This window comes from Periplaneta americana, chromosome 12, assembly GCF_040183065.1.
Source record: "Periplaneta americana isolate PAMFEO1 chromosome 12, P.americana_PAMFEO1_priV1, whole genome shotgun sequence".
NCBI classification, from domain to species: Eukaryota; Metazoa; Arthropoda; class Insecta; order Blattodea; family Blattidae; genus Periplaneta; species Periplaneta americana.
This window is the reverse complement of record NC_091128.1, coordinates 69512295-69535866: the sequence shown is the minus strand read 5'-3', so window position 1 is coordinate 69535866 and position 23572 is coordinate 69512295. Positions and strand designations below refer to the sequence as shown.

The window sequence follows — 23572 nt, the reverse complement described above, 5'->3', positions numbered from 1 at the left end:
AGATGAATTATAAATCGGAAAGTAAGCAGACCACTGATCTAATACCAAGTCCACATGTCTGGGCGTTAAGTTTAATAAATAATAATATATTCTTGGACAAATATAGCGGGAGTTTAGACAATCAATGAACTTCATTATACACAGAATTAATAGGAAAAACGTAATATTTCTACTTATTGTGCTAGATCGAAAAAAATCACAGTATTTTCTATAAAAATCTTTATGCACCTATGTTAGTCAACAGAAATCGGCTGCATTTGTCTCAAAGTCACATGACTCATCCGATGTTTTGATGATTATACTCCTCAGTAGCCTTCTGCGCAGCTATACACACACTCTATATTATACTAACTCTATGATTAGGACACAGTAGCCCTTTTAGTTGGCAGAAGTGTCAACCCATAAGTGAAATGAAGTGATTGTCGAATCATAGTGGGAACAGCTGTTTCACCATCCAAGTACAAACTATGTCACTTTGACTCATGGCATCCATATTAGCTCTCTTTTCTGCTTCCTCTCTTCTAGAGGATTTGGGGTTTATGTACAGAAAATATAACGAAGGGAAAAGATTTTTAATGAAAAGGCGAGATATTGCAGCGGCAAGGGCTGCTTTCTTGAGGAAAATGCATAAAACATCTAACCATCTGGTGACACAAGGCCCATATTTTGTTTGGATGAAACATGGATCAAAACTGCAATTCGTTGAAATACATATGGCAGGACTCAGGTGGATGAGGAAACTTGTTGGAAAAGGAGGGAGACTTATTGTATGCCCTGCTGTATTGGCCAGGACCGGTTTTGTTCCCGAAAGTAAATTTGTTTTTACGGCTGAAACAACACTATCATTTAATAATTGATTCAGACCTGTTCAAAGAATGATTCGTGAATGATCTTGAATTATCTTAAAGAAGATTCAATAGGCCTAATAGTAATGGATAATGCAAGTTATCACTCAGTTCAGTTAAATAAGATCCCCTCCAATGACACAAGAAAAGCAAATATGTATTATTTCTCGGCTCACTGCTGCCCTTTCCGCTCTACGTCTGCGAGCATGGAAAAATAAAATATATGCAATATATATTTAATAACATATATGGGCTAATGCTCTCATAATGAGTATATTTATGATTTCCTGAAAGAACAGCTATATTTTATTTAGGGCTAATCTATTTTGGACAGTCATATATTAACATAATTATATGGACCAATATCTCGAAATAATGTATTTCTGAGTTTTAAAGAATGTCTGTATTGTACTGGGGGTTAATCTATTTTTTTGGAAGTGTATATTAAACATGCATGGGTCAACGTTTTCATAATATGCATAACTTATTTCTAATTTTTCTTAAGAATGGCTGTATTACACAGAGGGCTAAACTATTTTGTGCATGTAGTATATTATGTTAATTATTAGGGGTCGATGTCTTCATAACGGGTATATTTTTTCAAGAATGGTTATATTGTACTAGGGATTAATCTATTTCATGCAGGCACAACATATGCAGTAAAGAATATATAGGTCAATGTTTTCATTCATGGGTGTAGCACACAGTGCATGAAGTTTGCAGGAATTTCCCTTCTGTAAACATCTTATGACTGAACCAAAGTGGCAACTATGCACTGACCTTGAAGTGAATATTCAGTTGATGCAGACTATCGCTCATAATTAATGTGAATAGACTGGACTTCGCCCTATAGTGAAATTTTAAAAAGCAGGCTTTTACTTTCTCCATCACATTGAGACAGTTTAGTCCAAGTAGTTCCTATATCACAAGTCTAGATACGCAAAAGAATCTGTTTGAACAAGAGCAATGCTGTTTTGAGTTGACAGTTTATTTATTTATGTGCTTAATGTCGCAAATGCCTTTTGTTGCAATGGCAGTCCTTTCTTTTTTATATAGATCCTGAATTACGAAATTATTTGATTAGTGGTAAGGTGTGACAGCATTTTGTCATCAGAGCTCTGGAAAAATCACTATGATATGTTATAGTGATTTTGTCACAGTGTGTTCTGATGATTCTTGGTGATTGTGGGACTCCGTTTCCTGTCTGTAGATTTCCAAGTTGTCGAAGAACTCAATTTAACTTCCATCTACTTATCTCTCAACAAATCACAAGAAGCACTCATGTTTCTCATCACGAGCCGACAGTTGTTTATGTTTATTAAGCCTGGTTCAGACGGTGCAAGTTTCTGTGATGGATTCCAAGGTGGCTACGCTGATGGCTGCCCTGCGTGGTCACTTGCTGGCTCCCGTGTTGGCTACGGTGACTGTAGTTGTTCACACGGTGCTGGCTCTTTTCACAGTTCAAATTGGAAAATCATCTGCTGTTTTATCTGTTGCTGACACTCATGGTCAAAAAGAAACTAAACCGTGAGTGGAAAAGAACTAAAGTCCTACATTAACAGTAGTAAATGTCGTAATAAAGTAATTAAGCCATAAGTGCAAAACAGCTAAAGTCCGATATAGTTGTTGTTTCTTAGAAACTAAAGAATATAAAAAAAAGCAGGTTTAGTTGGAAAACAACGAACATGGCGACATGGTTTCAGAGGTGATATTATATGATCATCTTTGGTTTCCAGCCTGCAAACCATCACGAAAAATAGCAAGGAACCTACCCTCGAAATCCAGCAAGCTAGCCATCCACAGAGCCACCAGAGCGGATTACTTCCGGCAAGTGACCACGTAGGCGACCCATCCGCGGAGCCACCTTGGAATCCATCACAGAAACATGCACCGTCTGAACCGGGCTTTACTCTTCTGCTAATTGAGTTGATATACCTGTGCCATGTCTTATATCAACAATAGTGATCAGCACAGCAAGTATACTGAAAACAAAACATGCTCTTCTGTCCTCTGAGCTGTATTACCGCTAAGTGTGGGCACGTATATTTTCCCAATAATGTTTATGAATGATGAAGTGAATCATCTGTGGAAGAATATAGTAAGTGGAGTGCATAGCTTCAGTAGTTGTCGATGCTAACCTTTAAAGTGGGACGAAAATTAATTAGATTCCAGTTATGTTGTCTTTCAAGCTAATCTTCTGACTTGCAATTTTGTCCGGACTCTGGACCTGTCACATATACATACATCAATTGCCTTCGCTGTGAGTTTGGAACTGTAGTTACAGTCTGAACCAGTGACAAAATCACAGGCCTTCACATCACACCCCCACCACTAATTGTGATGCCTAAATATTTTAAAGCACTGTCTGCTTGTAACAGCTGAGTCTTGAGTGACAATGCCTCTGCTGATTTTCTCCCTTCTCTCTTGAATGTAATTTGTATGTCTTGTTCCTATTAATGAATATAATGATACATTCGTTTTAATTGGTCCATTTTGATACAACGTTGAGGGCATTCTGTACATCTGTCTTGTTTTCTGCTGTGTGCACTAGCATTGTGCATTACAGGCACTATGTTTGGTTCAATTTTGTCAAGTATGGCGAAGTTCAATAATTACCGCAGAGTGCAGAATGAGACCTGCTGTGTTTGTTCCACCTTTTTCAGTTAAAAATCTTGAAAATAATAAATAAAGGAACATATATAAAGTTACAGTGAAATTGTGAACATTACAAAATAAATAACATAAAACATTATAAAAGATATGGTATGATTTTATCCCGATCCATCTTCTTACTCAATTATAATCACTTGGTACCATATATATAAATTGTTTGTGAATAAACACTGGTCCTACTGGTGCGCCAAAACTTCTGATGACATGGAAAATTTGCGAACCACTACTGTAGATTGAAATTATCTGCCCGACCTTTCACCAGCTGCTAACTTCCAACTCGTCATTATCAGCTTGAATTTCTCTCCAGTGCTGTCACCTACTCTTGATTAGTGGTCGACATAACATAGTTTTCACCATCCTTAATTATGATTTCATCAGATGTGGCAACACAGTAACTGAAGCAATCATGAGAATCATACTCCAGTTGCAAGTAGCTTGGCACTCCCACACCCCAGCTGGTAGGTGATAAGAACTGCACTAGCACTCGGATTTTCTAGGTCAAAGCCACAGAAGTTTTGTAGTACAGTAAAGAGAGTGCACAGGCAGCCAATATTCTATCACCAGCACCAGGCAGATTAGTTGAAACTCGGAATAAAGGTGCAGATAACAACAAAGAGGGGGTATCAGGTAGGCCACATTTCTGTGCTATTCATACTGCAAGAGCTAACATGGAGGGGTGACCGAACTATTTGAAAAAATGTAAGATCCTTTATGTGGTTGGGGTCTTTAGATAGATTTTGATTTTTTTTACACAAAAAAAAAGTAGTCTATCATAAAATGTAATTTTGCAGAAACACACATTTCGCATTTTATCCTGGATTAAAAAACTACAGAATATACTTAACATGGTTTTAAACAAAAATTACTTATTTTGACAGCATTTGGGCACATTTCGCATTTGTCGTGACTGTGAAAATCTATAATCTCTAATGATGACACAAGTCCGGAAGGCCAGAAACATCAACAGATGAACAAAGTGTGAAACTAGTGGCAAATGCTTTTGAAGATCGTCAAGCGACATGTGAGGAACTTTAAGAAGCTACAGGGATTCTACCAATATTAGTATTCCGTACTTTGACTAACGATCTGAAGAAGAGAAAAATCTTTGCATGATCACTGCTTGACTGCTGAACAGAAGCAGAAACCCCTGAACACTGCAAACTTGCTGAAACAAAGCTGCAGTGTTGAAGGTCAAACATTTTGTATCGAAATATCATATCGATGAAACGTGAATTAGAAACTTCGAGCCGGAGTTGAAATCACATCATATGAGTGGAGAGTTTCATCTTCCTAAAGACCAATAAAAGTTGACGAGCACAATCAAAGTTCAAGTAAATGATTTTTGTGTATGATCACCAAGGAATGATCATGACAGATAGAAACCATGTCGAACAAGTGTCACAGCAGCGTATTATCGTGATTTCATGCAGACACTGTGCAGAAAAATTTATAAAAACCGACCTCAGTTGCTTGAGGCTGGGCCACTCATCCTGCATGACAATGCTGGCCCACACATCGAGAATGTTGTGACCAATTTGCCCCATAAAACAGGTGGGAAGTGTTACCTCAAATGCCCTATGATATGAGTTCACCAGACTTCGACTTACTCCCAATCCCAAAGCTGAAAGAATACCCATGTGTGAAAGTTGTTTTCCTCCTTCTCTGGAAGACCTTTCTGCCGAAGTTACCCTGAGCCATTCGACAACTAAACAAAACTGGTGTCTGAAGGGAATAGTAAAGCTTCTGAAACAGTAGAACTCAGTCACTGAGAAGCAGGGACATTATATTGAAGGACTTGTTAAGAGATACAGGCAAAAAATTAATAAACAAAAATAAACGTAAGTAAAGAAAATGCATTATTTGTGAAATGACCGTCGTAAGTTTTGTTAAACAGAAAGGATGTACATATACATGGATAAGCACCACCTGGAAAATTGCGAAGGTTTGCCTATTCATCTCAACATCACAGAAAACTACTGCACTGCAAGACAACTGATGGCTTCATTGACATGATACCAGAACACTGGCAACCAACAGCCAACATATGGTAACAGATATACTGATGAGTTACACAAAGAGATCTACCTATGTGTGCATGATATGAGAATGAAATTGGAAATTCTTTGTAACCCTTCTGCAATGTTCTGAATTGGAACTGTTCTTTGACACTGGAGGATTTAAAAACATTAAAACAGTCAACCTGAGTAAGTTTGTACACCAGAGCTTCAATAATTAATCCCGTTAATTTTTTCCACAGAGTTGCCACGGTTACAGAATCATTTAAACATATTATGTTGTTGTTCTCTAATGGCCGAAATTTGGGATCATTTAACCCAATTTGCTTCTTGCTTTTCAATAAAGTTGAGAGAAGTTATTTCGTTGTGCTTCCTTGTTCAGTGCAATGCAGTGCATATTATGTTATAGTGACAATTTGTTCTGGAGGAGGGGGGAACTAGCCACACATAAACATAGCCTATCTTACCTTTTGGTTATTACTTTGAACAAAATTATGTACAGTAGACATATAACAAGAAACATCATCCCTTAACACAATCATATAGATTTCATTTAATAAAGATGATTAAATCCATTACGGTACCCTTTACTTAATAATAAGATAAAATGTGCACAACGTGCATAATTCTGGCTGGTCAACTTGACCATACACTGAGCATAACAAAGGCAGTGACTGAACATTAAATCCAACTGTGTGAAGAAGTCAGTAACCTGACACTAAAAAAAATGGGAAGAACATGCTGAAACCATAGATTTTATATTCACATAATACACCATGATCGAGTCCTGAGCATAACTTCAAGACAGCCAATAACTTCCTTGGACAACTCATGGCCCAACTCTACATATTTATATCTGTTGGCAGAGTTGTCAGAGGTACCGGTATGTATTCGTCTTGGTCCACAGTGTTGCTCACAATAGGCATACATTTCTTTTGAAGTGTAAGAGTCTTTACTGACACTGATAATTATGGATTATGGTATTTAATGGTTATCTTTGCTGCTCATTTTAAGTATGCAGCAATTAAAAACAAGCCCATTATTCGAAACATGAGTGCATTCATGAATATCATAGTGTCACAGGAACAACAAGACTAAACAATACTTTGCTTGCCTTTACCGCTCACATGACGTGTTTCAGGCCATAACCACATTAAACAAATATCGTTGCTATAGATCTAATGGACCACTGAACTCACTACCAGTCTGTGTAACATCATTTCTCTGGCACTTCCAAGGACACTTCAACACCTTGGAAGGGCAGTCGGAATGGATCCTGTGCTGCTTGGTCACCTTGGCAGTATGAACTTAGAGTGGGGGAGGGTAGGAGGCCCCCATTGGGTGAGTGGGTGAGGGGTCACATGCGGCCAATGGACACCCTCATCCTCATTCATCCCATTAACATTCGGGATGCACAATATGCCTCAGTATGGCCGATGTGCAAAGGGTCGTCCTAACTTGCCCGTGGCCACCATGACCTAACATCATTTCTGATACACGAGGTGTATTTCACTTACATATGCAATGAAAATCATTATTAGACTATTCTGACTACAAATACAATACATAATGATCTTCATCGTAATTGTTCTTTACGAAATTTAGTCCAGATATACACTTGACAGTCACTAGCATACAGGTAAAATTCTGGTGAATGTATAGTTTACGTACACCAGTGTCCTTCCCGGATAATGGACGTTAGGTACTCTTTAAATTGATTGCATGAAGGTCCAGAGAACATTTTGCTATGGCTATATTAAAAAGAGAGAGAGAGAGAGAAAAAAAAGGCGATAAATCATGACAAAGAATACTGTGTGCGGAGATGATATTGCGCTTGTGGTATGTTCATGGGCCTACAACATTATCATCCATGAGAAATGAATAGGAAATTTCAAATATCAGTTCACAGCAAACTACAGTTTTCTGCGCACCACAACAAACTGGAAAGAGACTTCCACAAAATGTAGTAAATACCTATAAAAGACATTTTGAATTATGACATGAGTAGTGTACGTAAACCAGACAATAACAAAAATAGGTCATTCGTAGAAAACATTGGTCAATATGGCAGACCTCATCGAGAATCAGTGACAGGTGCCAAAAAAAAAGTATAGGCCAGGCATACTAAAAACCTTTACAAACCAATCCTAACCTGTCACTGATCCTCGATGATGTCATTGATGTCCGTCATATTGACCAACGTTTCCTACTGAATTACCTAAAAATTCTTTATAAAGATTGAAAGGGCGAAAAGAAGGCATAGGTTCTACTTAACAAATTATGTGAAAGTAACCACATTTCTGTATGTAAGCGTAAAAAGATAAAATGCTTCTGATATAAATTAACCTACACTCCCCCATACAAGTTCACTTTTATAATTAGGTAAGTGAGGAAGCACATACCAGATTTATGTAAACTTTAGGATGTCCAGTTGGGCCACCGCCTCCATCACACCAAACAATACGTTCCTTTCTCGGAGCTGGAGGTTCTTCATCAATTAGCTTAATGGCAAATTTAGTATTCACCTGCTTTGGTCTATCTACAAAGCGAACCAGACGATAGTCATTTCTGTCCCACTTCTATAAAGAAAGAATCCTTGAGAGTTAAAATATTTCTGCAATTTAATATCAATGCACACAAATATATATACCTTATCCTACACCTCTAATAATTTTGACCCAAGCTAAAATTGTTTCCTAACCTTGAGACAGACATGCATCAGAGTAATTTATTTCTGTTCAGTTTAATAACGAATTACATATTTTGTAAAAATACTTAGAACTAGGCTAAATCCTCAAATTTGTCTAGCATAAACATTAAACATACTTGTCCAGTATGAATTTCCGTTTCTACAGGTTCCAATGAGGATTGTGATGAACTACTAGAGCTATGCTTTAAAGAAACTGAAGATACGAATTGAAAATAATTAAATAACCTTGTTTTCTTATGCAAAAGCAAAGTATTTCTAAAAGTTACATGCGCCATATTTTCATTCTTTGCTTTTGCCCTTGTCCTTCTATTTGTGTGGCTGCGTTCTATTACACTGCATTGTGGTTTATCAATGCATATACAGTAAGGGGACGATCTATACTCATTGGAATGGGCTAACTTATTTCGTGCTAATGAAACGTAGCTATCTGCCAAGAGGATCTGCGACCCTGAAATATATTATTCTGGTGTTGTGTTTGTAATCAAAGAGTGCAGACAGTTTTGTGTTGTCAAAAATAACAGCAGGGTATTTATTAACGAATTTATTTAATGCAAAATTTAACGTGATGAGTTTCTACAACTTTATCAAAGGCATATTTGGCTTTCCAGATAAGAATAATCAGTTCCAGGGGTACGTATACATTTTACTCGAAAATAATACAGTAGGCCTAAGCCTATTTATATGTTTTGTTCATGAAGAAATTATGTAAAATTCATTGTTGTGAAATTTACTTGCAAAATACCTTATGTGTAGTATTTGGTGAAACGTATTTTAGTGTGACTACGTTTAGAACGTAGGCCTACTATTATTTTAGACTTAATTAATCATGTGAAAAATAAAAGAATTGCATCATCCTGTATGAACTGAGAAAAACATCCTGGGTCCTTTCCACCACTTCCTTTAAATATCGGTAGATATCGGCATGATTTTTCTTGGCCGCAGTATTGTCGGGAAAATTTTAGAACATGGGTTGCACCTACCAAATTATGTCTTAAAATACTAAAAAGAGCAGATTTGTCTGCGTTTGTCGAATGCGCATCATTATATTTACGAAAAGGCACTTTTCAGTGCCAATAATTTATTTTGTGTGCACAAGGTTGGAATTTTGAAGTAAGAGGGAAAGGGTGCAATCCATGTTCTGGAGTTTATCCGTATTTGTCAATTAGTCGTGTGAATGGTATTAACTGTACGACGGTCTGAAATGTCAAGAATAGTAGCTACTGACAGCCAGAATTTTCAGAAGAATCTCGAATATCTACAATTTGTTATAGGGTACCGGTAACAATTTATATCATGGTTTTAGCCATTAAATCCTGTCTGCATGCAAATTTTACTTATCCTTTTCTGAAAGGCCTTCCTTTGTATTGAGAGGAACTAGATAATAATCCATTCATTGTTATGACATGAGGTTTATTGGTTTTGAATTGTGTTTCATGTACTAGAACTGATGATACTCCTCATGGACCTCGTGGGAACGAGTTTCGAAATCCCATTTGGAATTTGGATGAAGATGATGACGATGATGATGATTTCAGGTAAAATGCCGAACAGTGCCGCAAGCTATTTGTACCAACATAGTAAGGATGGGTACCGGTAGAAGTGTTGTCTTGTTGAAGGGAACCGGTACTATTGTTTTTCGTCTCTACGTCATCTTTCCTCACCAGTTTTGCACCCAGTCAGAGTTACTGTATCAACTTCTCACCTTCAACACATAATTATTAACGAAAATACATTTTATTATTAATGGTAATTATATCACTAATGACAAAGGTTTATCCTTCTCTGTCCCTATTTGTCTACAGAATGCATAGACATAGGGCTATAAGGAGAATTATTCTGTGGTGTTAGGGCAAACGGGGACAAGTTTTTTTTTTTTTTTTTTTTTGCAGATGGAATTTTGTTCCCCAAATGAACACACAAGTTAAATTATACAAGTGAAAATTATACAAGTGAGTGTGCAAAAATCAAAAGACTACTAGTAGTTGATGTGTTTTATTTGTGCAGAAAATTATTTGCAATAGGGGTTCCAAGTTTAATTTTCATTTACCTCCAAACTAATTTTTATGACTTTTCTCCCTTTACCCAAACAACACAGAATTATTTCTTTCTGTCCACTAGCCACTTATGTTTAGCTGAATATAGGAATATTTCTGTTATACAGATTGGCAAAATCATTGAACTGTTTTGAGAGGTAGTAGTATTAATCAAAACAAGAAACAGAGTCTAATAAACATGAGGCCTAAAATTAAAATTTTCCGAGATAAGTACTTGTTCATCAATATCAAAGGAGATGCTCAATGTGATGTGATTTCCATTAAAAAAGAGCATTAATAAAAGTTCTAATTAACATGGTGCTAAAATTAAATTTTGTATGAAACAAGGGTTTTGAAATTAGTATTGTAAGAAGAGCATATCTTCTGATGTGAGCTCTTTGCTTACTTTTATTGGATAATTGGGTACACAGAAGTGCAGTAAACAAAAGTGTAACAAGGTGTGCAGTTATATTTAGTCTCTGCACTAAACTTTTTTTTATGTTATACAAATGGTGGGTGCTTGACTGTTCATCATTCACCCATAAGATGGCAGTTGTGTAGACCAATTTACCAACAGAGTCGTTGTCCAGGGTTCGCCATGAGAGGCTGGTCTACACTACACTTACGATGAGATGATATGATGGAGGTTCATTGGAATGCCACAGTGAAAGAGGAGCTCCCAGAGAAAACCCTGTGTTTCTGAATTGTCCAACACAAGTTATAAATCGGAGGCACACCAAGGATCGAATCCAGCTTCACAGGATTAGAAGTCCACTGCTGTAGCCACTAGACCACCGTGGTGGCTGCAGTAAACAATATACCCAATAAGAGACAAGTAAAAAGCTCACATTAAAAGATGCTATAAGAACAACACCAATTTCAAAGCTCTTGTTTCGTGCAAAATGTAATTTTAGGACCCTTGTTTATTAGATCCTTTGCTTTGATAAATATTATCATCTGTCAGAATATTAATGCTTTTTTTCTATATAAAAGAGAGAGAGGGCGAGGGGGGGGGGAGAGAGAGTCTCTCTCCTGTATTTTGAGAATCCCCTTAAAGAGGTAGAAGGATACTACATGAAAGCCTTGAGAGCAGAAGAGTGAGGAGAGGATGGTGTTCACTTCAAAACCTGTATATAAGTGATCAATAGCTCAGCATCACACTCCATCTACCAAACCTTGGGGATATAAATCATTACACAGATAATTTCTTGACCAAGAAGATTGACCTGTAGCGTTGTTGGGTTATACAGTGGATGGTGATTTCAATATTCTGTAGTGTAAGAGTCTGTTTATTGGAAACCTAATAGGACATTAACTATAAAGGCATTACTTCTTTATGCTAAAGAGGGGAAAAAAAAAAGATTTTGTTGATAGTATTTGGTTTCCTTGGAAGAGCAAATTTCCTGTGCATTTGTAGTACCTGCAGATAAAAATGTGGGGTACATCATCTGAGTATATCTTTTACAATATTGCTAAATAAGTAATTTAATATAAAACTTTTCTCCCCTCATTAGGGTAAATCCACCTCGCAGTTTTTTTGGAGTAAGAATTTTCCATGATCCGATAGAAATAAGAAGGCTTTTTGAAGAACAGATGTCAAGCATGTTTAGGATGTTTGATTCACCAATGTTTGGTAAGAATACTTCTCTTAACTTCTGACATTGTAGCCTGACAAACTAAAGTAAAAAACTGGCCATTTTGCGCACTTGGGTGTTCAGTAAAATGTGGCTGACATTTAGCTATCTTATAGTGCTTTTAAACTGGCTCTGGTCAACACTGTATTAAAGAGTCAACTTTTGACAGCTCTGTAATGTCTATTTCTTAACTCCATGCTATCCAATGATCTGGATGGTTTATCCAATAGAAACTGAATCCGTCACTCTTCTTTTTGGCTCTACAAAGCAAGTGAAGACAGCATTGCCACGTTCCTTAGGTCAGTTATCATATTGTAGACACTTTTGTGCTCTGCTGGGTTTAGGGAAAACATGCTCAGGTGACTTAATTGCTTGCTATATTGATGTTGTAGAACATTCTTAGCTGACAGTCAAAGCTGAAGTGAAGAATTTCTAAGTGTGGCATTATTGTAGAATGGTTTCTTCTATTGTCTGTAAAGGAGAGACCTTAAATTCACATTTTATGGAGTTTTGCTTTCAGTTGTTATTTGGATGTAACCATTTAAGGGGGAATATACAGGTTTGAGCACTAAAAAATTAGGGAAATTCAATATTTTTTTCTCAGCAACTAATGACCTCAGCAACTAAGCACCTTGCAATTTGACATGCTCAGTATTCACAGCTTCTACAATTATAGACTATTTTCAGATTTACTAAAAGTTTCACCATTAATAGTAATTATCATAACAAAAAAAGTGGCCGTTTTTGTGCACTGATATGCCATTTATGATAATGTTCACAAATATGAATATTTTTAGCCATTTTTTTCTATTTATTCCTGAATGTCAAATGAACAATATGAACTACAATCTTTGAAACATCTACACATCTACAATAGAAGTTTTCTTTTAAATTTCTTATGAAAAGTTAAATTTTTTATGTTTTTAGGTAAAAAAAGAAAAAACCATAAATGTTACGCCAATAATCGTAATTCACCTTGTTCACAAGTGTGAAAGACAGTTGCATGCAACATTTTACTGCAGTATCTTAAAAACCTATTAAGTTATCACAAAAACTGTTTTGAAAAAGACAAGTTACGGGAAATGAGCGTCAAATATATTACGCCCCCAAGTTAAATTTGCGTCCCGTGAATGCAAGAGATGAGCACTAGTAGCTCTAATTGCTCTAGTTGTTAGTATACAACCTACTGTTTCGTCTGCGAGTGAGGTCATGTTACAAGAGATAATGCAATGAGTTAGATAATATGTATGTAAGAAATATGGTGCATAATATTAACACTTTCATTGTATTTATACAGATACAACACCTTCAGCATCTCCTATACACGTGTATTGACCACTATCTCATACAACTTACTGGCACGAACAGTAAACCTCTTTATCTGCTCAGTATTTACTCATAGGTCACAAAGGTGAGAGGGAGAGGGAATGGTGATTCAGATTCTTTCCGGACTAGATTTAACTTGGGCGCATAGTGTGTTATGTGAAGAGCTAAATAAGTGCACGCTCGCACGTCTATGATCATATGTACCAAAATATTGTATATATCATAAAAATTCCTTTACTGACATAAAGATAAATGTCCAATCTTTGTATAAAAAAATTAATTGAAAAATTATTTTTTTTAACCTTCAAACCTGTATATCCCCCCTTAAACATGCAGCTTCTCTCTGTAATTGAATGCTATAGGTGCTGACATCTTCCCAGCATTACCAGACCCAAACCCGTGTCCACAGAAGAAAAGTCTGAGGGACCAATATCTTAAAAAACCAGAACATGACTGGGCTCCTGGCTACTCTAAGGATAGGAAAATGGATTCTGATTTGGATGACAGGTAAAACAATATTTTGCACAGAATAAAAACTAATCTACATAAAGAGAAACTGCAGTGTAGTTGGCAATGAGCAACGATGTAGTTAGAAATTTGTCTGTTGGGTCACAGTTATTCTTTGATGTCTATTCTGAAGAAATTAAGTTTGCTTATGCATAGTACACTTCATATGTGAAACTGCAAGGGCATGGATGAAAGATCCTACAAGGACATCACGAAGGACAGCTTGTCTCTGTGTAAAGGCTGACTTTCATTTTTGTGACATCTCTGATACTTGGCCTTAAGAAATACGCGAACAGGACAGAAAACTGTGATGGAAACCCTAAGTATAGGCTTTATGGCCTTAGAAACTGCCTGTCATGTAATTTTTGATCCATGAAGTCTTAGACAATATCATAATCGCCCTTTTATGTAAAAGAAGATAGGTATAATGAGCCCATTGGATCCGAAGTGCCTAGAGGTAATCTTTCCTTCTGACTCCATTCTGTTTCAATTTATTTGTATTTCGTGATAATCCTTTCACAGATGTAAGATTGACATCATTGCAAGATTAAATTCAGGGGAAAATTTTCTTTCTTTCTTTACAGCACTATATGAAGTGAGTAAGTATGATTATATGACTCGGACTTTTATATTTGTGTATACATACTTCCTTTCTAGGTCAAACACAATTTTAGCATTTCATAGAATTTTATCGTACAGAGATAATTCTATTCAAATTTTCTTTTCTCTCAATACATTCACTGGAGCACACACTGCCGATAAGAAAGTTTTATAAGTCAGTAACTAATACATTTATCTACATGCTGTTTGGTAGAGGAAACAGAAGAACTCACCAAGTTTTTATGGTGACAACACTATAATCCCATTCCTCGTGATTTCCACTAGATGTTCAGCTGTTGTTAAGTTTTATGTTATTTCAGTCATTGTTGCTGACATAATATGGGAGGAGTGAAAGTAGGAGGAAGAAGAATAAAGTGCATAAGATTTGTTGATGATATGGCGTTGTTAGTAGAAGAGGAGATGATACTAAGAGAGATGCTACTGGAGCTAAATGACAGCTGTGAGCAGTATGGAATTAAGATAAATGCAAAGAAGACGAATACCATGGTCATAGGGAGGAAAGTAAAGAAGGTAAACTTGCGAATTCTAAATGCGGCAGTAGAGCAAGTGGACAGCTTCAAATACTTGGGGTGTACCATAAGCAGTAACATGAGCTGCTGCCAAGAAGTCAAAAGGAGGATATCAATGGCAAAGGAAGCTTTTAATAGAAAAAGGAGCATCTTCTGCGGACCTCTGGAGAAAGAACTAAGGAAGAGGCTAGTGAAGTGCTTTGTTTGGAGTGTGGCATTGTATGGGGCAGAAACATGAACATTACGATGAAGTGAAGAGAAAACGACTAGAAGCATTTGAAATGTGGATATGAAGCTTGTGAAATGGACAGACAGAATAAGAAACGAAGTTGTGTTGGAAAGAGTGGGTGAAGGAAGAATGATTCTGAAGAGGAAGAGGAAAAGAAATTGGTGAGGTCACTGGCTGAGAAGAAACTGCCTACAAAAGGATACACTGGAAGGAATGGTGAATGGGAGAAGAATTAGGGGCAAAAGAAGATATCAGATGATAGAAGATATTAAGATATATGGATCATATGCGGAGACTAAGAGGAAGGCAGAAAATAGGAGAGCCTGAAGGAAGCTGTATTTGCAGTGAAAGACCTGCCCTTGGGCAAAACATTATGAATGAATTAATTAATGTTGCGGACATTTCCGCATTGAAACATTAATTTATTAGTCTACCTTGTCACACAGGTGCAGATGTGGAGATTTTTTGATCAATCGTCCTAAAATCTTGGCAGTTTTCTGTATCATATGTAGCAAACGGCATTTGAATAAATTTGTTTATTGAGTTATGAAACATTTTATCAGTAGTGTTCATCCAGGAAACTCTCTACTGTAAGTAAAAAGTAATGTGATACAGCTGTGGGAGTAAGTGTTGCTTAGCATTGCATTGTTCCTCAAATAAATGATCTCAAGTAATATTCCATCTTCGAGAACTTTGTTTTGTCAGTTACATTTTCTTTTGCATTAATTGCTTTTTGTAATAATTTGTTACATTTTATTTTTAATTAATTATATTTTATAGTAATTTAATTTTCTGTGTTTCAGTTAATTTCTGTCATGTAAAGTACTGTAGAATGTTACTCATTTGTGGAATGTATGACAGGGTCAGTGCAGGTGAACTCGACAAGTTTTTCAGGAACAAGCAGCTAGATGAGCCAGTGACCCAATCAAGATTCTTCAACAACTTCTCATACAGTACAATTATTAACGGGGTAAGTAGAAAGCACTTGAAGCTGTTATCTCAGACATGAACGGGGATGCTAGGAGAATTGAGAAATTATATGAGTTACCGGTACTGCAGTTTAAAGGAAAGACATTGAGATGGTAAATATAAATGACATGCTGTTGAAACAGTAGATCGCGAAATGGAGTACTTCTTGTAGCATTTTATCTGGATGTATCCTGTAAACAATTATTTATATATAATCAGGTTGAACTTTCAAAACAAGTTTCACTATAAAGAATAAATGATTTAATCATTATAATTTCTATAACTATTGCAAATTTATGCAATAAATTAATGACAATATTGAAATTCTACCTTACTGTTCTTTGCTTATATTGTCTTAAAAATTATTTTTAATCAAAATTTAATAGGTTTAAAAATATGTGAAAATATACCAAATTTGATCAATAACTCAATTTATTTTACCTATTAATTATATGCTGCGCATCAATAATGATAATTACAGCTAATTTGAAATTGAGCATGTTTTAGTTTTGATATTGATGTTGCAAATTTAAAAAAATAAAGGTGACGTGAGCACAGAAATTACGTAGGTACTATGCTGATAACACTACTAAATTGTGGAATGTTGTTGCAGAGAGTAGAAGAGCATCACACTGTAACAGACAGCCAGGGAAATGAAGAGAAGACTGTAACCAAGAAATTGGGAGACCAGAGCTACTCCGTGACAGTTCGGACGGACCCTAGTGGGAAGAAGATCCAGACTGAGAGTTTTGTCAACCTTGATAAAGGTACACAAATCTACAGTTGAAATACACCATGGACTAGAGTCTTTAAAATTAACCACACCTAGAAAGTATGGGTCTAGTCTACACATTCCAAGTATTGATGCTGTCATTCAAGTACAGTAACACTGTTTTGTTTAGTCGCGCGGTTTTCATTTTCCTGTCGCCTGCCGCTAGGAGCTTATCTGCGGCCACCCTGTCTGCCGGCACTGAAACATTATAGAAATTTGTACTTACCCAGCTCAAAGTAGGTGTTGAAAATGTCCCCCACCAACTGCTACACACTGTTTACACCTTCTTATGAAATTGTTAATTACCTTAAGAAGTTCTGCTTCACTGATTAACTCGATTTCAGCTATTATATACAGTAGTGTGCAAATTCGAACAACGTATTTACTTATGCAAAAACACTCAAACGGGATAAAAAAAGGATCTAAGACATACCTCAGTAATCTATGTGGCCTCCCTTGTTCCTAATAACAGCTCTGAGACGATTTGGCATGGATTCCACTAATTTCTCACAAATATTCTTCATTTCTTCATCGCGAAACCATACACCAATGAGGGCAGAAATCATCTTCTCTCTTGTAGAACAATCCATTTTTTGCATTCTTCTTTTGCAAATTGACCACAAGTTCTCAATGGGGTTGATGTCGGGTGAGTTGCCTGGCCAGGGGAGTACCTGAATATTCTTCTTGTTGAATTCTGTAGTTTTTCGAGACATATGGCATGGTGCCAGATCTTGTTGGAACACACCTCTGCCATCCGGAAATGATTTTTGCAGCTGGGATACGATTCTGGTTTCTAATAAGTGAATATATTTGTCAGAATTCATCATTCCCTTGATAGGTATTAATGCTCCAGGCCCTTCATGTGTAAAACAACCCCAAAACATTACTTTAGGGGGGTATTTGGGTGCTTGTTGGAGATGAGCTGCTGTTACTTTTTCGGATCCTTTCCATACGTAAGAAACACAGTGGCCGTGGACCTCGAAATGAGACTCATCGGAAAAAAGTACATTCTTCCAGTCATCCACTGTCCAGTGTTGATGTAATTTTGCCCACATTAAGCGTTTTTTGCACATAACAGGGGTTAGCAGTTGCTTCTTAATAGGCTTATGAGCCCTTCATCCAGCTTCCAAAAGCCTACGCCGCACTGTTGTGACGTGAATATTTGCCCCAGTGGTAGCCATTAACTCGCGGGTTAAGTCAACAGCAGTTAGTGTAGGATTTAATTTACTTTTCCTGACAATTAAACGATCATCTGCAGGTGAAGTCTTCCTTTTCTGGCCACAGTTTCCTTTTTTCTGGGGTGTGATGGATCCAGTCTCCCTGTATCGTTTTATGATCGAATTAACAGTAGCCAAACCGATGTGACATTCTGCAGCAATTTGCCTCTGTGTCATAGAAGAATGCTCTGCTAATGTTATAATTTTAGACCGTTTTCGTGGAGTTGTATCCATTTGTGAAGACAACAGAATGTACACAGGATTGCAGTATTAAGTCTTCAACACAACTGAAATGCTTATAAGTACAAAACGACAGGCAAAATGTCACATATTATAAAAAAAATAATGGCAGACCTTCAACAATGGAATTACACGTACTACAGATGTCAATTAAAGCGGTATGAGCAGCTGTGAGGCCAACAATGATAGAAAATGTAAAAATATGTCGTGTTCGGATTAATTTGCACGCTACTGTAATCTTAAGCTCATTTATTTTATGCGGGATTTTCGCATAAACCTCATTTTAAGTGCCTCCCATTGATAGAAATCGCATGGTGAGTGAAAATAGGCCCAATAATTCTGTGTCCTTTCATTGTACACCACACACCTATTTTTTCACCGTACAAAGGTGTTTTGAGTACAAGATTGGGGTTTCTCCTGACTGTAATACTGATGATTTTGTCAGGATACGTGTTCATTTAAGTGAAAATAGGCCTCTTCAGAAAAATAAACTAATATCGGATCAATTTTCTTAGAATTTACTTTCTCTAAAATCTAATTACAAAAATGCAACCTCTTATTTGGATCTTATTCATTTAACTTTTGAAATACCGGAATTCTGTATGGCTTTAATTTAAGTAATTTTGTTGCTTGATGGGCGGACTCATAACTTAGTTCTGTTCCTTGCACCAAATGCGTAAAAGATTTTTGCAGAGTGTGTTCTAGTCTCTGTCCTATCTTGTCTAATTTTTCTTCTGTAAGAACATGTTTCCTCCTTTGTATTTTACGATCATTTACTGAACCTGTCTGTTTAAATTTTTTTTGCTAACCTTCTTATTGTAGTTGCAGTAGGCACGGGTCTATTTGAAAATTTGTTACGGAAGTTCTGTCGTGTTTTCGCACAAAATTTTCTGTATATTATGTACGTACTGCGTACACATAATGAAAATCACATTGGAACTATGCTGAAAACACACACACATGCACGCACACGCGCACGCAACACATCACGATTAATTCAACCTTTATGCATGAGTGCACCCCCCCCCCCCCCTTTAAATCTATGCGTACTTGATCCAGCCATCTAGTCTGGGGTTTTCCTAATGTTCTTAGACCTTTGATTTTCATTTTCAATACCCTTCTTGATATTCTTCTTTCATTCATTCTTTTCAAATGACCAAACCATTGTAATCTCATTTCACTATTGTATCTTTTAATTTTTGAACTCCTAATGTCTGTCTAATAACTTCATTTCTGATTTTGTCTACCTGTTTTCTTTTCTATGCTTCTTAAATTTCATTTCTCCTGCCTGGATTCTACTTATGTCCCCCTTAGTCATGGTCCAGGTCTCAGCACCATAAGAAACTATATGCATGTCATAACCTTTAATTTATTCATTTAGTGTTCTGCTCAAGGGCAGGTCTTTCACTGCAAACCCAGCTTTCTCCAATCTTTCCTATTTTCTGCTTTCCTCTTTGTTTCCTCATATGATCCATATATCTTAACATCGTCTATCATCTGATATCTTCTTCTACCCTGGACTCTTCTCCCGTTCACCATTCCTTCCAGTCCATCCTTCAGTAGACAGTTTCTTTTCGGCCAGTGACCAAACATATTCCATCTCCTCTTCATGATCAGTTTCAGCATCATTCTTTCTTCACCCACTCTTCATTTCTTATTCTGTCTGTCCACTTCACATGTTTCATTCTCCATATCCACATTTCAAATGCTCCTATTCACTTCGTCGTAATGTCCATGTTTTTGCCCCATACAATGCCACACTCCATACAAAGTCACTAGTCTCTTCCTTGGTTCTTTTTCCGAAGGTCTACAGAAGATGCTCCTTTTTCTATTAAAAGCTTCCTTGGCCATTGCTATCCTCCTTTTGACTTCCTGGCAGCAGCCCATGTTACTGCTTATAGTACACCCCAAGTATTTGAAGCTGTCCACTTGCTCTACTGCCTCATTTAGAATTTGCAAGTTTATCTTCTGTATTTTTCTTGCGACAACCATGGCCTTCATCTTATTTGCATTTATCTTCATCCCATACTGCTCACAGCTGTCATTTAGCTCCAGTAGCATATCCTTTAATATAATTTCCTCTTCTGCTAACAACGCCATATCATCAACAAATCTTATGCACTTTATTCGTCTTCCTCCTACTATCACTCCTCCTATGTTCTGAAAACAATTCTTTACTAAGTCCTCCAAGTAGATGTTGAACAGGGTAGGTGATAAAGGACATTCTTGACGTATTCCTCTCCCAATTTCACTTCCTTTTGACATTTCTTCTCCTCGACTAGTTTCATATAAAGATTACTGAACAGTCTTCTCTTTTTTCAATCCACACCAATTTTCTTTAGGATCCCCATCAGTTTATTCCAATTCACTCTGTCAAAAGCCTTTTCTATACTACATACCTTCTTTAATCTTCTCTAGGTATCTTTTTCTGATTGTAACAGTCCAATTGCATCTCTCGTACCTTTTCCCTTCCTGAAACTAAACTGCTCTTCCATCTTAGAATATAAATGTCGATTCAGTATTTGCAAAAGAATCTTCACTAAGTGGGATATCAGACTGACGATTTGAAATGAATTTTGTGTATTGATTTATTTACATTGCATAGTAATTTTTTGATTAAACTACTGCTAAATGCTTGTATTGTGAGGATCCATGAAAATCGAATTTTTTTATAAACTCTTAGTCCCTGGCATGAAAGATATGCTCTCAGACTCTCCATTGCCATCTCATGGAATTGTAAGATCTATAAGCACACCCTCTTTCTGTTTCTTTTTACTATTTCAGACTTGTTTGATGACATGGTTCTTTATTATTACAGATGGACTGGAAGAATTTAAGAAGAAGTGGAATGGTACTTACCCATCCTCTAATATTCCTCTTAAGTAGGAAGGAACTGGAACTGTTGGTTGCAGTGGTCCTGTAGAGCCAATGTATTATTACTTCTATGGTTCCTGGAATGTTCAACGTGTATATTTATTTTTTCACTTACTCTTCTGAATTCTATATAATGATACTTCATATGTAATATTTAATTGGAGAAAAAAAAAAAGACATTTCTTTTACCCACATTTGTTGTTTCTTCTTTAAAAGATTAGATCGTATTAAGTTATTATCGTATATATAAATTTCCATTCAAGTAATAAAATTGTTTTAATTGGTATCATACTGGCCTATTTCTTACCATAAACTAGCAGGGTTGCAGAACTGGGGAAGAAAGGGGTGGAAGCATGGGGAAAGAGTTCGTTTCTCCATCCACAAGGCTGGAGCATTTAATGACGTTTCTGTGACATTTGGCAAACACACTGTTCTCTCTTCTCCCCCTACTGTACAATGACGTGAGGGTTGCAGGGAAGGGATGAGTTACGTGTTCCCACTTATAATGTATGTTTCAATTGTAGTACAGTTCTGCATCCGTGAACTAGACTCTTATTCTCTATCCTCCACCTCATATGCTACTTAAATACCTCTGAATGGGTTTAGCTGTTGCGTACTAGATATTCAAGAGTGCTACAAAGGCCTTGGAGTGTTTTCACTAGACAGTTAATAGACTGTTCTACAAGTGACTGCGCATGGAAAGCACACAAATTAAATTATGTACAGTGAAATCTCTATTATTCCTACTTGTAGCTTCTTTGGATATATCATTCAGTTCAAAGATATACCTGAAAACTGTAAGCATTTAATGTACAGGGACATCATTTTATTTTTACTTCAATTTTTATTGTACCTGAGTTTTTGAATGTACTTCACTCCCACCCCTTCTACTAATGAAGTTCATCCGTCCTCCACACAGTCATAGTAGCCTTACGGTCATAGTAAACACTACGTTCCAAAAATATGTTCGCGTTTTCCAGTGACGAAAGAGCTTTCAATATTGAATAATTTTCGCACAGGTACTGTCGTCCATTCGCCTACGTCGCATCTCTGTTTCCCCTGACTGCTTTTATTCGCCAGCTAGTAGCTGGGCTGTCTTAGCTCTTTTCTGAGAACATTAATTTCTGTTAGGAATTGGACATCTACGTAATATTATACAACTGTTTAAAATAACTTAAATAAAAGGGCCTCGTTAAGTAATTAACTGTCACGTGATTTTCTCCCATTTCTACGACCCTACGACATAACCACTTGGACGGAGAGTAGATAGTATGTCTGAGTAATTTTATCTATTCGAATCAGGCAGAAGTGAAGATTGAATTTACAGTACGTAAGGTACTCTTTTATAGAGTAGGTACAGAATTATTTCAACATGAGTTACTAGTACGAAGAACGAAACTGGTAATTGGGATTAGGTATAATAGTCTATATTATGCATATTAGAACTGAAGCCTGTATCGAAATGAACGGCCACCATTTTAAAAAATGTGTTTAAATATCCATATCATGATTATTTTTCAATTTAACTTCATTCTCTATATTGTATGCTAATGTGCTGTAGACAGTATAATATACACTGCATAAAGAATACGTCCACATGGATAACTCAGTTCGTGAGTAAAAACACTCATTGTTAATACTGTACTGTATTTTGATTAAACAAAAACCTAATGAAAATTATCAAACTCAAAAGCGCAATATTTCCTAGTTTACGTAAATGGATGAACTACTTTTCTTCCCTCCTATACCTAGTAAAGTGATTTGTTTGTATCGTCGAATTCCAGTCTTGGAAGGGGGTAGCAAACGGCGTTGATTCAGAGGTATAGGCAAGTTAATATTAAAAATGTTACTAAAAATAAAATGATGTCCCTGTATAAGATCTATTACTGTAAGGTTGCCCCAGATAAGCTCGGACGAACTTGATTGGCTGCCTCAATAATCGTTTTTACAGCTAACACCTGCAATCAATCGCATCACATGTGTCAGTGTGCATCTGGAGATACTTCTGCTACAGTCGGATGCCATATTTAGTCAGTAATGGCTTCAACAGTTGCGGATTTGTAGCAAGGGTACATTATTGGGCTTTCCGATGCCGGTTACAGCCTTTCAGTGATTGTAAAACAATGTAAAGTAAAAATTCTTACTGTTCATGTGTGAACTGTACAACACTGCTACACAAAAATGGATTTCCATCTCAAGCGCAATCCGGGGAAAAAATTAACGAGACAAAGGACATAACCAACACGAACAGCAGTAGTGGCCAAGATGAGGGCAGCAGTGACACAAGAAAATCACCAACACAAAGCATCACCAACTGCACTGGAACATCTAAAGGCAAAGTTTATTGCATAATCCATGAAAAATTGGGTCTAGAGCAGCGGCATAAAGGATGCTGATA

The 23572-nt window shown here is 36.7% G+C and overlaps 1 protein-coding gene across 2 annotated transcripts; it reads left to right on the top strand.

The window, feature by feature from the left end:
- The first annotated feature begins 8662 nt into the window (after positions 1 to 8662).
- Positions 8663 to 21463, top strand: LOC138710538 (HCLS1-associated protein X-1). 2 transcript variants are annotated; one of them, XM_069841504.1, is made up of 7 exons: positions 8663 to 8873; positions 9686 to 9778; positions 11791 to 11909; positions 13599 to 13743; positions 15997 to 16072; positions 16685 to 16838; positions 21119 to 21463. In XM_069841504.1, the coding sequence occupies exons 1-7, from the start codon at positions 8809 to 8811 to the stop codon at positions 21184 to 21186; spliced, it is 720 nt and encodes a 239-aa protein (XP_069697605.1). In that variant the 5' UTR covers positions 8663 to 8808; the 3' UTR covers positions 21187 to 21463. The 2 variants fall into 2 exon arrangements, with proteins under 2 accessions (XP_069697605.1, XP_069697604.1); XM_069841503.1 differs by having other exon boundaries at positions 15964 to 16072.
- Positions 21464 to 23572: the final 2109 nt, after the last annotated feature.